A 17,564-nucleotide genomic window follows, 5' to 3' on the forward strand; every position below is an offset into this window, starting at 1 on the left:
TGTAAAACAATTACACCTGTCGGATCTTATGGATATCTATGCGTAACTGATTCTATGAAACAGGCGCATAGATAGAAACAGAGATACGACGGCGTATCAGGAGAAACGCCGTCGTATCTCATTTGTGAAACTGGCCCTTAATACCTACCTTTCCTTTGTCTAAAAATAAAACTTGACTTTCTTTTGATTCCTATTATCAGTCAGTCTTTGAGGGAATCAAATATTTTTAGAGTAAGAGATTTCAAAGGTGACCACGATATTTAGGTTAAACGCTGATTGCTCTGGGAATTTTAATACCCGCTACGGATATTTCATATAATTATTGTTAAATGGGTGTTAGCTATATATAGGCGATGTGCCAGTTACGGCTAGTCCAGGTCACCCACGCCTGAAAATAATCGGGGATATATTAAAAATAAAATGCAATGAATATTTAAAAATATCTATTAAAGTGCCACAGATTTTGTGTTATTCTGATGGCCGCGCGGCGCCCCTTTTTACAGGCTTAACCCTCAAAATGAATATAGGGCCAGATTCACGTAGCTGCGCTCCGGCGTAACGTAACTCATTTACGTTACACCGCCGCAAGTTTTCAGCGCAAGTGCTTGATTCACAAAGCACTTGCCTCTAAACTTGCGGCGGCGTAACGTAAATCCGTCCGGCGCAAGCCCGTCTAATTCAAATGGGGCGTGTATCATTTATATTAGGCGCGAACGTTCTGCGCATGCTCCGTTAGGAAATTTTCCGCCGTGCTTTGCGCGAAATTACGCGCCCCCCCGACGTATTTTTTGAACGGCGACGTGCGTTACGTCGTTTCGTATTCCCGGACGTCTAAGGGCTCTTTCACACGTCCGTTCCGTTCGTCCGTTTTTTGGACGTCCGTTAACGGACCGCAATGCTTCCCTATGGGTTAACGTCCGTTAGCGAATGAGCATCCGCTAACGTCCGTTAGCATCCGTCTGCGTTAAGTTCCGTTTTTTTGGACGGAAGAAAACCCTATTTTTCTTCCGTCAAAAACGGACGAAAAACGGACGTTAGCGGATAATCCGTTTACCATCCGATCCGCTAACATCAGTTTTTCATCAAAATATGTAAAAAGCCCCAAAAAAAAAAAAAAAAAAACGGATGGAAAAACTGATGGAAAAACTGATGAAAAACGGACGAAAAACTGATGGAAAAACGGATCAACTGATGAAAAAAAAACTGATCTAAAAAACTGAGCTGACGTGTGAAAGAGCCCTTACGCAAAAAAAAAAAAAATTTTAATTCAACGCGGGAACGACGCCCATACTTTAACATGGATGGTGTAATTTTACACCACCTAAAGAGGACTCGTAACTTTGCGACGGGAAAAGCCGACTAGCGACGACGTAAGCGAATGCGACGAACGCGCGTACCTTCGCGGATCGCCGTAAACATCTAATTTGCATACCCGACGCAGGAAAACGACGCGAACTCCACCCAGCGGGCGCCGGAGAATTACACCTACGATCCGAAGGCGTACGAATCCGTACGCCTGTCGGATCGAAGCCTAAAGCCGTCGTGACTTGTTTTGAGGATTCAAAACAACGCTACGACGCGGCAAATTTGAAAATACGTCGGCGTATTTCAACTGTGAATCTGGCCCATAGTTCTTTTTTTTTTCATTGAGATGGGTGAGGTTATTCACTCATTGACTTGCATCCTACAAGGTCCTCGGAGGAGGGAACTCTATACCAGTGGTCTCCAAACTGCGGCCCGCGGGCCAAATGTGGTCCTTTGCTTGCCTCGGATCACTCGGATGCCAACAATGGGGCACTATCAGGGGCGTTGCTAGGTCTACAAAAGATCTTACTGGCAGATGTGCGGTTTTCTTTAACCACTTCCCGCCCAAGGTATGTAAGTGGACGTCCTTGACTTTGTGGGGATATCTGAATGATGGGTGATAGGTGTCATTCAGATATCATTCAGAATGACCATAGCAGCTGTTCCGCCACTTGATCGTTCTTACGGGCAATGAGAGGGGACGTCATCCCCCTCCTGCCGCCCTCCGGTGCTTCTACCGACTCACTGCTGCGATCGGTGAGTCGGAGAACGGATCCACCGGCCCCCGGGTGCTTACCATAGAGATTTTCGGCGGAACCAGATGGTCGCCGGAGTCTCTATGATCATTCGGAGGCCGGGCGCGATGTCATGACGTCACACCCGGCCTCGGCATTCAAAAAAAGGCTTGGAAGCCGAGATCATTTTTTATTTTAATTTCGGGCTTCCCAGCCTAGAGGTGAGATGTGAGGTCTTATTGACCCCCCCATATCTCACTGTAAAGAGATCCTGTCATGTCATATTCCTATTACAAGGGATGTTTACATTCCTTGTAATAGGAATAAAAGTGATCACATTTTTTTTTTTTAAGTGTCAAATTAAAAAGTTAAAAGTAGAATTAACAAGAAAAAAATAAAAAATTACAAGGGAAGTTATCCCTTAGGGTTGTAATATTAATAAAAGTGACACATTTTTTTTTTTAAAGAACAGTGTAAAAAGAATAAATAAAATAAATAAGAAAAAAAATGTTTTTTTAAACGCACGCCGTCCCGCCTGCATATGAAAACGGTGTTCAGTCCACACATGTGAGGTATCGCTGCAAACAGGGCCGATCCTGGGCATGTGCACGGGGTGCACTGCACCCAGTCGCCACAGAGGTGGGGGCGCTGAAAGGCAAGAGTGCTTCCCTTCACCCTCCTTCTCCTCTTCCAGAGGCAGCTCTTTCCACCGGCAACTACCAGGAGCGGAACAGAGGAGGAGAGACGGTGCCGCCACCACGCTGTGTTTCCTGCCCTCCCTCCTCCTGTCAGAGGAGGAGTGCGAAGCAGCCGGAGACCATAGCGGCAGTCTCTGAGCATCTCCTGTAGTATGTCTGGAGTCTCTGACCATATCCTGTACTATATCTGCAGTCTCTGACCATCTCCTGCATTATATCTGCAGTCTCTGACCATCTCCTGTAGTATGTCTGCTGTCTCTGACCGTCTCCTGTACTATATCTGCAGTCTCTGACCATCTCCTGCATTATATCTGCAGTCTCTGACCATCTCTTGTATCATGTCTGCAGTCTCTGACCATCTCTTGTATCATGTCTGCAGTCTCTGACCATCTCTTGTACTATGTCTGCAGTCTCTGACCATCTCTTGTATCATGTCTGCAGTCTCTGACCATCTCCTGTTCTATGTCTGCAGTCTCTGACCATGTGGGGGCGCCAGAAATATTTCTTCACCCAGGCGTCAGTGACCCTAGGATCGGCCCTGGCCGCAAAACCTTAGAGCGAGAGAAATAATTCTAGACCTCTGTAACTCAAAACATGTAACCAGTAAAAAAAATGTAAAGTATCGCTCAATTTTTAAGTACCAAAGTTTGGCGCCATTCCACAAGCGTGCGCAATTTTGAAGCGTGACATGTTAGGTATCTATTTACTCAGCGTAACATTATCTTTCACATTATGCAAAAAAATTGTGCTAACTTTATTTTTTATTTTTTTAAAGCGTGAAACAGTTTTTTCCCCCAAAAAACGCGTTCGAAAAAATGCTGTGCAAATACCGTGCGAGAAAAAAAGTTGCAACGACCGCCATTGTATTTTTCTAGGGTCTCTGCTAAAAAAACATACATCATTTTTGGGGGTTCTATTTTCTAGCAAAAAAAAAATGATGATGATTTTTACATGTAGGAGTGAAGTGCCAGGATTGGTCCGGATGGGAAGCGGTTAAACCCAAACTTCTCAGATCATGGCTTCATGGAGCAAGCTTCAGTAAACTGTTGTATGCTGTACCTTTAACAATACACTTCACTGGAAACACCTGAACACGATAATTCAGAGAGGCGTCCACCAGGGGCGGACTGACCATTGAGTCACTCGGGCACTGCCCGAGGGCCCCATGCCACTAGGGGGCCACATCAGGGATGCCAGGCTCAGTAAAACCAGGGACAGTATGTAAAAATCTGTGTTTTTTTACATCTGTCCCTGATATGTCCGAAAATGACATGCTTTTGATGTGAAAATCCCGAGATTTACGCGTAGCGCGTAGCGTAAATCCGCCCGGCGCAAGCCCGCCTAATTCAAATGGGGCGGGGACCATTTAAATTAGGCGCGTTCCCGCTCCGAACGTACTGCGCATGCTCCGTCCCTAAAATTTCCCGACGTGCATTGCGCTAAATGACGTCGCAAGGACGTCATTGGTTTCGACGTTAACGTAAATGGCATCCAGCGCCATTCACGGACGACTTACGCAAACGACGTGAAATTTCAAATTTCGACGCGGGAACGACAGCCATACTTAACATTGGCTAGACCACCTAGCGGGCAGGTTTAGTTTTACGCCGCGTATCTCTACGGAAACAACGTAAATTTACAGCGACGGGCAAAGCGGACGTTCGTGAATCGGCATAACTAGTCATTTGCATATTCTACGCCGACCGCAAGCGGCCGGCCTAGAATTGCAGCCTAAGATCCGACGGTGTAAGTCACTTACACCTGTCGGATCTTAGGGATATCTATGCGTAACTGATTCTATGAATCAGGCGCATAGATACGACAATCGTATCTCAGAGATACGACGGCGTATCAGGAGATACGCCGTCGTATCTCTTTTATGAATCTGGCCCATAAGTGTACAATAAGATGCCTGCATTGTGCACTGACAAAAAATGTGTTAGTTTTCGCTACATTCTTTTTCTTTTTTTTTCGGAAATTCAGTAAATTCGAAAATACGGAATTCGGAAAATTGGAAGTTCAAAAATTCGGAATTCGGATTTTGGAAACTCGGAAATTCAGAATTCGGAATTTCAGAAATAAAAATAATTTGGAATTCGGAAATTTCGAAAATCCGGAAATTCAAAAATTCTGCATTCAAGAATTCGGAAATTTGGAATTCGGAAACTCAAAAATCGAAATTTTCGAATTCTGAATTTTCAAGTTTCTGATTTTCGAATTTCCGATTTTCAAATTTCCGAATTTTCAAATTTTGGGATTTTGGAATTTGGGATTTTTAGAATTTCTGATTTTCTAATCTCTGATTTTGGAATTTTGGAATTTTGAAATGTAGAATTTCCTAATTTCGAGTTTTCGAATTTCCAAATTTCCGAAACTTAAATATTCCGAAATTCCGAATTTAAGAAATTCTGAATGTACGAAAATTTCGGAAATTCAAAATTTCGGACTTTTCAAAATTCGGAAATTGAAAATTTCGGACATTTCAAAATTCGGAAATTTAGAAATCAACGAATTTGCCAAAATTTGTTAAAAAACAAATTCAGAACTAAACTAATTGCACATGTCTAGCCTGCATGTACCTTCCTTATGGTCCCCCCTCGCCACCACTGTTGGGCACAAAGAGCAATACCCATTGCCAGGGCCGATCACAGGCGCCTGGCTGCAGAAATATTTCTGGTGCCCCCACATGGGCGTCTTCATTTTTCCAACTCCTCCCCTTTACAAATGTTTCTATGGCAATGACTCAACCACAGAGATGCTCCCCCACAAAGTCTTTATTACCCTGGGATCCTTACATGATCTCTTAACAATAAACAAAATACAGGAAGAGAAGCAGAGTACTTTATTGGGACCTGGAGAAGGTCCTCTGTGATGGACACATAGAGGGCTTCTGTTAGAGAGTCTGTTAGATGTTCGGCGCCCCCACCTCTGCAGGCGCCTGGGTGCAATGCACCCTGTGCACCCTGCCTAGGATCGGCTCTGCCTATTGCTGCATCCCACAATTTAGTGCTTTGTGCCTGACCACTTGCCACATATGGAACAAGCCTGGTGCAAATTGTGGTCCTTGGCAGCTGATTGGGCAGTGATGGTGGAGCTCAAGAAGCGGTAAGTTCAGGAACCTTCAATTTTTCCGTTGTTGTGTCGGATCGGTTTATTACAGAATGTCTATTTATTGGTTAAAACATTTCTGTTCACTAAAATGTTTCTAATAGGACATTACTGTTGTAAGCTGGATAAATAAAAATGTATCACTATGGACTGTCTAATGTTGTCGGAAAATCGGAAATTCAAAAATTCGGAATTCGGATTTTGGAAATTCGGAAATTCAGAATTCAGAATTCAGAATTTCAGAAATTAAAATAATTTGGAATTCGGAAATTCAAAAATCTAAATTTTCCGATGTTCGAATTCTGAATTTTCAAGTTTCTGATTTTCGAATTTCCGATTTTCAAATTTCCGAATTTTCAAATTTTTGGATTTTGGAATTTGGGATTTTTAGAATTTCTGATTTTCTAATCTCTAATTTTGGAATTTTGGAATTTAGAAATGTAGAATTACCTAATTTCGAGTTTTCGAATTTCCAAATTTCCGAAATTTAAATATTCCGAAATTCAGAATGTCCCTGAAAAGTTTGAACTTTCTGTATTTTTTCATGCGGTTGTCGGGGGAAATAAAAATAAAAAATAAAAAAGTTGGCGACACCGTTTGCACCATCTTGCTGTCACTCATCCATCTTTCCATCTCTGTGTCCTTGCAGGCAGGAATTTGGCTCGGATCCGTGTCCGGACCTGACGAAGGAAGTCTACCTCCAGGACATTCACTGTGTCGGCTCTCTTTGCAAGCTTTATTTCCGGGAATTGCCCAATCCGCTCCTCACCTACCAACTTTACACCAAATTCACAGTAAGAGGCTTTCTTCTTCTTCTTCCTAACGTGTTGGCTTAATGTGAACCTATCATCCAATCCCATTGCCTAAAACAAATAAAAACCACTAAGATTACTCTTAGTATTCTAGTAAAGTGGAACCTCGCATTACGGGCATAATCAGTTCCAGGAGAATGCTTGTAATCCAAAGCACTCGCATATCAGAGCGAGTTTCCCCATAGAAGTCAATGGAAACGAAAATAATATGTTCCGCATTGACTTTAATGGCATGCAATGCGGCATGTGGCCTCTGGGGCGCCGGAGAGCCTCGGGAAACAGTCGAAAAGGCCAGAGGACAGCTCGGTTGACCTCGAAAAGGCTTGGGAACATAGCATTTGAGTATTTACGAGCATTTGCGAACGGCGCCGTTCGGCTACGATCGGCGCCGTTGGGCTTCGTTAGGGGGGGAGTCAGGTAGGCTTTACGGGCCCCCGTGTTTTCTAATGGCAGCCCTAGCTGTCACCACAGTATAATGGTATAATTTAGAATACCTCCAAGGTTTGCGGAAAGCTCGCGGTTCTTTTAGCGGTTAATTTGCGCACCCGTCAGCAGTCATTTTTAATTGCTGGTTTGAACGAGCCCTAAAGGAAACTTCACAGGTTTTAACGGGAACAAAAGGCAGCATTTAAAAAAATCCTTACTTATGGAAAAAAAAATCATTGAACCATCTATAAAAAATAAAAAAAAAACATTGAAAACCCCCTTGAAATTGTACAAAAATCTTTTAAAAATGTAAAAAAATAAAAATGGAAAACGTTTTGCGTAAATTGATGGCGCTATATAAGTTCCTGAAAAAAAAAGAATAATATAGACCCCAAACCGCCCCCCCCAACAGCATTGTAAAAAACAAAATTTGTAAAAAATAATAAAAAAAATGTAAAAAAAAGTAAAAAAATAGGGCCAGATTCATAAAGAATCGCGGCGGCGTAACGTATCGTCTTTACGTTACACCGCCGCAAGTTTTCAGCGCAAGTGCCTGATTCACCAAGCACTTGCATGTAAACTTACGGCGGTGTAACGTAAAGCCGTCCGGCGCAAGCCCGCCTAATTCAAATGGGGCGTGTACCATTTAAATTAGGCGCGCTCATGCGCCGAACGTTCTGCGCATGCTCCGTTAGGAAATTTCCCGACGTGCTTTGCGCGAAATTACGGCCCCCCCGACGTATTGTTTGAATGGCGACGTGCGTTACGTCGTTTCGTATTCCCGGACGTTTTACTCAAAAAAAAAAATTGAAATTCGACGCGGGAACGACCGCCATACTTTAACATGGCTGTTCTAAAGATAAGCCATGAAAAAGCAGGCCTAACTTTGCGACGGGAAAAAAAACGACTAGCGACGACGTAAGAGAATGCGACGAACGCGCGTATCTTCGTGGATCGCCGTAATCAGCTCATTTGCATACCCGACGCTGGAAAACGACGCAAACTCCACCCAGCGGCCGCCGGAAAATTACACCTACGATCCGAAGGCGTACGCCTGTCGGATCTTAGCCAAAAGCCGTCGTATCTTTTTTGTGAATTACAAATAAAGATACGACGCGGCAAATTTGAAAATACGCCGGCGTATCAGCAGATACACCGGCGTATTTCCTCTGTGAATCTGGCCCATAGTTTTTACAATTGTAAAAAACTTTTTTTAAATAGCCAACTATGGCTGGTTAGGGGTATGTCGCTACTCGGCGTCACTACATACAAAGTCCTATAAATCCCCGCCGGTAAGCTTTGATATGTTCCTATCCTCGGGGGAGGGGGGGGGACACTCATTGCATTTTTCTGGAAGGTGACGGTGAGAGACGTTTAGCCCACTTCTGAAGTTGTGTCGCGGCCCCCCGCCGTTCTCTGTCCAGCGGCTTCGCTTTCGGTAACTCCTTCTTAGCTTTCCGCCCGCAACGCAAAATTCCCGTCGCCATGGAAACAGCATGAGCACGGATACTCTGATCTCACCTTTTAATATAACTTAATTCCAGTCTTGGAGGACGGCGATAGCGGCCCAGCCGGCGGGATGTGAAAGGACCGATTATAGGTGGGAGTGGCCGGCTCTGTGTTCCGCACAGAATGATTTTTAAGTTATTGCCGTGGGAGAAAGAAATGTCATTTAAGTAAATCGCTATAAGGCTGAAATTTAATCTGCTTATTTTTTTCTCTACCCCTTTCGCCAACATTCTGATAAAATAAAACCTTTTAGTTTTTAATACATACCTTACTGTAGTGTCACTGGGTCTCTGTGCTTCAGGCAGATCATGGCCGGTGGGAGGGGCCGACAGGATGAAATAGGAGGTACTGTTCTGTTTCAAATCCCTGCAATCACTATATCTGGTCTCCCCAGGACCCTGCATTCACTGTATCTGGTCTCCCCAGGACTCTGCATTCACTATATCTGGTCTCCCCAGTACTCTGCATTCACTATATCTGGTCTCCCCAGGACTCTGCAATCACTATATCTGGTCTCCCCAGGACCCTGCATTCACTGTATCTGGTCTCCCCAGGACTCTGCATTCACTATATCTGGTCTCCCCAGTACTCTGCATTCACTATATCTGGTCTCCCCAGGACCCTGCAGTCACTATATCTGGTCTCCCCAGGATCCTGCTTTCACTATATCTGGTCTCCCCAGGAGCCTGCAGTCACTATATCTGATCTCCCCAGGACCCTGCATTCACTATATCTGGTCTCCCCAGGACCCTGCATTCACTATATCTGGTCTCCCCAGGACCCTGCATTCACTATATCTGGTCTCCCCAGGAGCCTGCAGTCACTGGGCCAAATCCTCAGCCAGGCGGCGTAACTTAACTTTCAGCAGTTAAGTTACACTGACTTAAAGTTTTTACCTAAGTGCCTGATCCACAAAGCACTTACGTAAAAATTTCAAGCCGTGTAAGTTAAGTGCCGCCGTCGTAAGGCGTTCCTCCTCTCCGGGGGGCGTTTACAATTTAAATGAGGCGCGCTCCCGCGCCGGCCGTACTGCGCATGCGTGTGACGTCATTTTCCCGACGTGCATCGCGCGAACGTAATTGACGCCGGGCGGCTTTGTGGATTGCGACGGGACACTAAAGTTGCGACGGGTGAAAACAAAGACGCGCCGGGAAAACAAATAATTAAAAAAAAAAATGACAGCGTCGCTCAGCATGCATTCCTGAGAGGGAGAACTCCATGCCAATTTTCAAAGAAAAAACCGGCATGGGTTCCCCCCCCAGGAGCATACCAGGCCCTTAGGTCTGTTATGGGTTGTAAGGAGACCCCCCTCCGCCGAAAAATCGACGTAGGGGGTCCCCCTACAATCCATACCAGACCCGTATCCAAAGCACGCTACCCGGCCGGTCAGGAATGGGAGTGGGGACGAGCGAGCGTCCCCCCCCCTCCTGAGCCGTGCCAGGCCGCATGCCCTCAACATGGGGGGGGTTGGGTGCTCTGGGGCAGGGGGGCGCACTGCGGGCCCCCCCACCCCAGAGCACCCTGTCCCCATGTTGATGAGGACAGGACCTCTTCCCGACAACCCTTGCCGTTGGTTGTCGGGGTATGCGGGCGGGGGCTTATCGGAATCTGGGAGTCCCCTTTAATAAGGGGGCCCCCAGATACCGGCCCCCCACCCTAAGTGAATAGATATGGGGTACATCGTACCCCTATCCATTCACCTGTAGGCAAAAAGTAAAATGTAGTAAACACACAACACAAGGGTTTTTAAAATAATTTATTATTCTGCTCCGGATGCCCCCCCTGTCTTCGTTATTAGCTCAATTACCAGGGGGGGCTTCTTCTTCCACTCTCCTGGGGTCTTCTTCCACTCTCCGGGGGTCTTCTCCGCTCTCCGGGGGGGGGTCTTCTCCGCTCTCTGGGGGGGGGCTTCTCCGGACTCCGGGGGGCTTCTTCCATCTTCTCCCCTCTTCCGCTGTTGACTCGGCGAACCCCGGTTCTTCTGCAGATGTCCGGTGCCTTCTTCTTCAGCGCTGGCTGCCTTCTATGTTTGTGTGTTAGCTCAATTTCTAACAGGCAGCCGGCGCGGTCTTCTGTGACGTCAGGGTCTCCTCTTCTGTTCTTCTCCCCTCTTCCGATGTTGCCTCGTCGCCTCTTGTCGCTGCAATGATGGAAGCGCGCCTTGCATCCCATTTATATAGGCATCACCGTCCCATCATGCTCCGGTAGGTACCCACGTGGTGGGTGCACGTGGGTAGGCACCCACCACGTGGGTACCTGCCGGAGCATGATGGGACGGTGATGCCTATATAAATGGGATGCAAGGCGCGCTTCCATCATTGCAGCGACAAGAGGCGACGAGGCAACATCGGAAGAGGGGAGAAGAACAGAAGAGGAGACCCTGACGTCACAGAAGACCGCGCCGGCTGCCTGTTAGAAATTGAGCTAACACACAAACATAGCAGGCAGCCAGCGCTGAAGAAGAAGGCACCGGACATCTGCAGAAGAACCGGGGTTCGCCGAGTCAACAGCGGAAGAGGGGAGAAGATGGAAGAAGCCCCCCGGAGTCCGGAGAAGCCCCCCCCCAGAGAGCGGAGAAGACCCCCCCCCGGAGAGCGGAGAAGACCCCCGGAGAGTGGAAGAAGACCCCAGGAGAGTGGAAGAAGAAGCCCCCCCTGGTAATTGAGCTAATAACGAAGACAGGGGGGGCATCCGGAGCAGAATAATAAATTATTTTAAAAACCCTTGTGTTGTGTGTTTATTAACTTTTACTTTTTGCCTACAGGTGAATGGATAGGGGTACGATGTACCCCATATCCATTCACTTAGGGTGGGGGGCCGGTATCTGGGGGCCCCCTTATTTGAGGGGACTCCCAGATTCCGATAAGCCCCCGCCCGCATACCCCGACAACCAACGGCAAGGGTTGTCGGGAAGAGGTCCTGTCCTCATCAACATGGGGACAGGGTGCTCTGGGGTGGGGGGGCCCGCAGTGCGCCCCCCTGCCCCAGAGCACCCAACCCCCCCATGTTGAGGGCATGCGGCCTGGCACGGCTCAGGAGGGGGGGGGACGCTCGCTCGTCCCCACTCCCTTCCTGGCCGGCCGGGTAGCGTGCTTTGGATACGGGTCTGGTATGGATTGTAGGGGGACCCCCTACGTCGATTTTTCGGCGGAGGGGGGGTCTCCTTACAACCCATAACAGACCTAAGGGCCTGGTATGCTCCTGGGGGGGAACCCATGCCGGTTTGGAATTTACAAATTGCCGTGGAGTTCTCCCTCGGGAATGCATACCAAATGCCGTCGCTTGAATGGGCCTTTACAAGGTGTGACTAACTTTACACTTTGTAAAAGCAGCCCTAGTTTTACACCAGGCAAACTAACACTTACGGCGAAAAAACTAAGCACAAAAGCTTTGAGGATCGCCCTAAGTGCTAATTTGCATACTAGAAGAGGCATTTCGACTCGAAATGCCCCCAGTGGCGGATGCGGTACTGCATCCTAAGATCCGGCAGTGTAAGTCCCTTACAGATGTCGGATCTTCTGCCTAACTTAGGAAAACTGCTTCTGAGGATCAGTTCCAAAGTTAGAACCAGAGATACGACGGCTTACGCCGGAGTATCTCTTTTGTGGATATGGCCCACTATATCTAGTCTCCCCAGGAGCCTGCATTCACTATATCTGGTCTCCCCAGAACCCTGCATTCACTATATCAGGTCTCCCCAGGACCCTGCATTCACTATACTATATTTGCTTTTCCCAGGACCCTGCATTTACTATATCTGATCTCCCCAGGACTCTGCATTCACTATACCTGATCTCCCAAGGATTCTGCATTCACTATATCTGCTCTCCCCAGGACTCTGCATTCTCTATATCTGATCTCCCCAGGACTCTGCATTCTCTATATCTGATCTCCCCAGGACTCTGCATTCACTGTATCTGCTCTCACCAGGACCCTGCATTCACTATATCTGGTGTCCCCAGGACCCTGCATTCATTATATCTGGTCTCCCACAGTACACAGAACACGGAAATGTAATTATATAGGAACAGAGGGAGATACCAAAATCACATAGTAAACGAGTTGTAGTGTCCCCAAAACTAAGAAAAAAAACAACCTCATGCAGTTCAATGCAAGACAGAATTACATTAAAGTGGGACAGATACAGAAAATATATATATTCATATCAGAGTTAGCATATGAGTGTGGGAGAAATGATTAGAGATGTGTCTTATTTTGGGGAATAGCCTCACTTTCCCCCCTTCCTCATCCTCTACAATTGTCACCGAACTACAAGTACAAGCATTCCCTGCACAACATAACCCCCTACAATGAGGGATTGCTCAATCCCGTCCCCGTCTGCTGGAATTGTAGAACGGAGGAGACCCTGCACAGTGTACATGTCTGCCTCCTATAACCTTGCAGCTGTCTGAGAGATCCATATTTATAGGTCTGCTATTTCCCGCTGTGCCCTTCTCCTCTTTTATGTAAAGATTCTTTTTAAATATCGTCAACCCGCTTTACATTACTGAGAGGGGGGGGGGGGCATCTATATCCCCTCCCATTCTACATTACTGAGAGAGGGGGGCCCGTCTATACCCCCATTCTACATTACTGAGAGAGGGGGGCCCGTCTATACCTCCATTCTACATTACTGAGAGAGGGGGGCCTGTCTATACCCCCATTCTATATTACTGAGAGAGGGGGGCCCGTCTATACCTCCATTCTACATTACTGAGAGAGGGGGGCCTGTCTATACCCCCATTCTACATTACTGAGAGAGGGGGCCCGTCTATACCTCCATTCTACATTACTGAGAGAGGGGGGCCCGTCTATTCCCCTCATTCTACATTACTGAGAGAGGGGGGCCCGTCTATACCCCCATTCTACATTACTGAGAGAGGGGGGCCCGTCTATTCCCCCATTCTACATTACTGAGAGAGGGGAGCCATCTATACCTCCATTCTATATTACTGAGAGGGGGGCTCATCTATACCTCCCCATTCTACATTACTGAGAGAGGGGGGCCCGTCTATACCTCCATTCTACATTACTGAGAGAGGGGGGCCTGTCTATACCTCCATTCTACATTACTGAGAGAGGGGGGCCCGTCTATACCTCCATTCTACATTACTGAGAGAGGGGGGCCTGTCTATACCTCCATTCTACATTACTGAGAGAGGGGGGCCCGTCTATACCTCTATTCTACATTACTGAGAGAGGGGGGCCCGTCTATACCTCCATTCTACATTACTGAGAGAGGGGGGCCCGTCTATTCCCCCATTCTACATTACTGAGAGAGGGGAGCCATCTATACCTCCATTCTATATTACTGAGAGGGGGGCTCATCTATACCTCCATTCTACATTACTGAGAGAGGGGGGCCTGTCTATACCCCCATTCTACATTACTGAGAGAGGGGGGCCCGTCTATACCTCCATTCTACATTACTGAGAGAGGGGGGCCTGTCTATACCTCCATTCTACATTACTGAGAGAGGGGGGCCCGTCTATACCTCCATTCTACATTACTGAGAGAGGGGGGCCTGTCTATACCTCCATTCTACATTACTGAGAGAGGGGGGCCCGTCTATACCTCCATTCTACATTACTGAGAGAGGGGGGCCCGTCTATACCTCCATTCTACATTACTGAGAGAGGGGGGCCATCTATACCCCCCCATTTTACATTACTGAGAGAGGGGGGCCCGTCTATACCCCCATTCTACATTACTGAGAGAGGGGGGCCCATCTATACCTCCATTCTACATTACTGAGAGAGGGGGGCCATCTATACCCCCCCATTCTACATTACTGAGAGAGGGGGGCCCGTCTATACCCCCATTCTACATTACTGAGAGAGGGGGGCCCGTCTATACCTCCATTCTATATACTGAGAGAGGGGGCCCGTCTATACCCCCCCCATTCTACATTACTGAGAGAGGGGGGCCCGTCTATACCCCCATTCTACATTACTGAGAGAGGGGGGCCATCTATACCCCCCTATTCTACATTACTGAGAGAGGGGGGCCCGTCTATACCTCCATTCTACATTACTGAGAGAGGGGGGCCCATCTATACCTCCATTCTACATTACTGAGAGAGGGGGGCCCGTCTATACCCCCATTCTACATTCCTGAGAGAGGGGGGCCCGTCTATACCTCCATTCTACATTACTGAGAGAGGGGGGCCATCTATACCTCCCATTCTACATTACTGAGAGAGGGGGGCCCGTCTATACCCCCATTCTACATTACTGAGAGAGGGGGCCCGTCTATACCCCCATTCTACATTACTGAGAGAGGGGGGCCATCTATACCCCCCATTCTACATTACTGAGAGAGGGGGCCCCTCTATACCCCCATTCTACATTACTGAGAGAGGGGGGCCCATCTATACCCCTATTCTACATTACTGAGAGAGGGGGACCCATCTATACCCCCCCATTCTACATTACTGAGAGAGTGGGGCCATCTATACCCCCCCCATTCTACATTACTGAGAGAGGGGGGCCATCTATACCCCCCCATTCTACATTACTGAGAGAGGGGGGCCCGTCTATACCTCTATTCTACATTACTAAGAGGGGGGGCCCATCTATACCCCCCCATTCTACATTACTGAGAGAGGGGGGCCCGTCTATACCCCCATTCTACATTACTGAGAGAGGGAGGCCCGTCTATACCCCCATTCTACATTACTGAGAGAGGGGGCCCGTCTATACCCCCATTCTACATTACTGAGAGAGGGAGGCCCGTCTATACCCCCATTCTACATTACTGAGAGAGGGAGGCCCGTCTATACCCCCATTCTACATTACTGAGAGGGGGGGGCCATCTATATCCCCCCCATTCTACATTACTGAGAGAGGGGGGCCATCTATACCCCCCATTCTACATTACTGAGAGAGGGGGGCCCGTCTATACCTCTATTCTACATTACTGAGAGAGGGGGCCCGTTTATATCCCCATTCTACATTACTGAGAGAGGGGGGCCCGTCTATATCCCCATTCTACATTACTGAGAGGGGGGGCCCATCTATACCCCCATTCTACATTACTAAGAGAGGGGGGCCCGTCTATACCCCCATTCTACATTACTGAGAGAGGGGGGCCCGTCTATACCCCCATTCTACATTTCTGAGAGAGGGGGCCCATCTATAACTCCATTCTACATTACTGAGAGGGGGGGGCCCGTCTATACCCCCATTCTACATTACTGAGAGAGGGAGGCCCATCTATACCTCCATTCTACATTACTGAGAGAGGGGGCCCGTTTATACCCCCATTCTACATTACTGAGAGAGGGGGGCCATCTATACCCCCATTCTACATTACTGAGAGAGGGGGGCCCATCTATACCCCCATTCTACATTACTGAGAGAGGGGGCCCATCTATACCTCCATTCTACATTACTGAGAGAGGGGGCCCGTCTATACCCCCATTATACATTACTGAGAGAGGGGGCCCGTCTATACCCCCATTCTACATTACTGAGAGAGGGGGGCCCGTCTATACCCCCATTCTACATTTCTGAGAGAGGGGGCCCATCTATAACTCCATTCTACATTTCTGAGAGGGGGGGGCCCGTCTATACCCCCATTCTACATTACTGAGAGAGGGAGGCCCATCTATATCTCCATTCTACATTACTGAGAGAGGGGGCCCGTCTATACCCCCATTCTACATTACTGAGAGGGGGGCCCGTCTATAGCTCCATTCTACATTACTGAGAGAGGGGGCCCGTCTATACCTCCATTCTACATTACTGAGAGAGGGGGGCCCATCTATACCCCCATTCTACATTACTGAGAGAGGGGGCCCATCTATACCCCCATTCTACATTACTGAGAGAGGGGGCCCATCTATACCCCCATTCTACATTACTGAGAGAGGGGGCCCATCTATACCCCCATTCTACATTACTGAGAGAGGGGGCCCGTCTATACCCCCATTCTACATTACTGAGAGAGGGGGCCCGTCTATACCTCCATTCTACATTACTGAGAGAGGGGGGCCCGTCTATACCTCCATTCTACATTACTGAGAGAGGGGGCCCCGTCTATACCCCCATTCTACATTACTGAGAGAGGGGGCCCATCTATACCCCCATTCTACATTACTGAGAGAGGGGGGCCCGTCTATACCCCCATTGTACATTACTGAGAGAGGGGGCCCATCTATACCCCCCCCATTCTACATTACTGAGAGAGGGGGGCCCGTCTATACCTCCATTCTACATTACTGAGAGAGGGGGCCCATCTATACCCCCATTGTACATTACTGAGAGAGGGGGGCCCGGCCCATCTATACCCCCCCCATTCTACATTACTGAGAGAGGGGGGCCCGTCTATACCTCCATTCTACATTACTGAGAGAGGGGGCCCATCTATACCCCCATTCTATATTACTGAGAGAGGGGGGCCCGGCCCGTCTATACCCCCATTCTACATTACTGAGAGAGGGGGGCCTATCTATACCTCCATTCTACATTACTGAGAGAGGGGGCCCATCTATACCCCCATTCTACATTACTGAGAGAGGGGGCCCATCTATACCCCCATTCTACATTACTGAGAGAGGGGGGCCTGTCTATACCTCCATTCTACATTACTGAGAGAGGGGGGCCCATCTATACCCCCATTCTACATTACTGAGAGAGGGGGGCCTGTCTATACCTCCATTCTACATTACTGAGAGAGGGGGGGCCCGTCTATACCTCCATTCTACATTACTGAGAGAGGGGGGCCCGTCTTTACCCCCATTCTACATTCCTGAGAGAGGGGGGCCATCTATACCTCCATTCTATATTACTGAGAGGGGGACCCGGCTATACCTCCATTCTATATACTGAGAGAGGGGGGCCCGTCTATACCCCCATTCTACATTACTGAAAGAGGGGGCCCGTCTATACCTCCATTCTACATTACTGAGAGAGGGGGGCCCGTCTATACCTCCATTCTACATTACTGAGAGAGGGGGGCCCGTCTATACC

General features: G+C 48.1%; 1 protein-coding gene across 1 annotated transcript in view; it reads left to right on the forward strand.

Moving 5' to 3' along the window:
- The window catches only part of ARHGAP31 (Rho GTPase activating protein 31), a 252,314-nt gene that overhangs the window by 144,807 nt on the left and 89,943 nt on the right, over nt 1-17,564 (forward strand). The window contains exon 3 of the mRNA XM_040339105.1: nt 6,495-6,639. Within this exon, the coding sequence (XP_040195039.1) occupies nt 6,495-6,639 (145 nt within the window). The remainder of the gene's footprint in view (nt 1-6,494; nt 6,640-17,564) is intronic.

This window comes from Rana temporaria, chromosome 2, assembly GCF_905171775.1.
Source record: "Rana temporaria chromosome 2, aRanTem1.1, whole genome shotgun sequence".
In the NCBI taxonomy this organism is placed as follows: domain Eukaryota; kingdom Metazoa; phylum Chordata; class Amphibia; order Anura; family Ranidae; genus Rana; species Rana temporaria.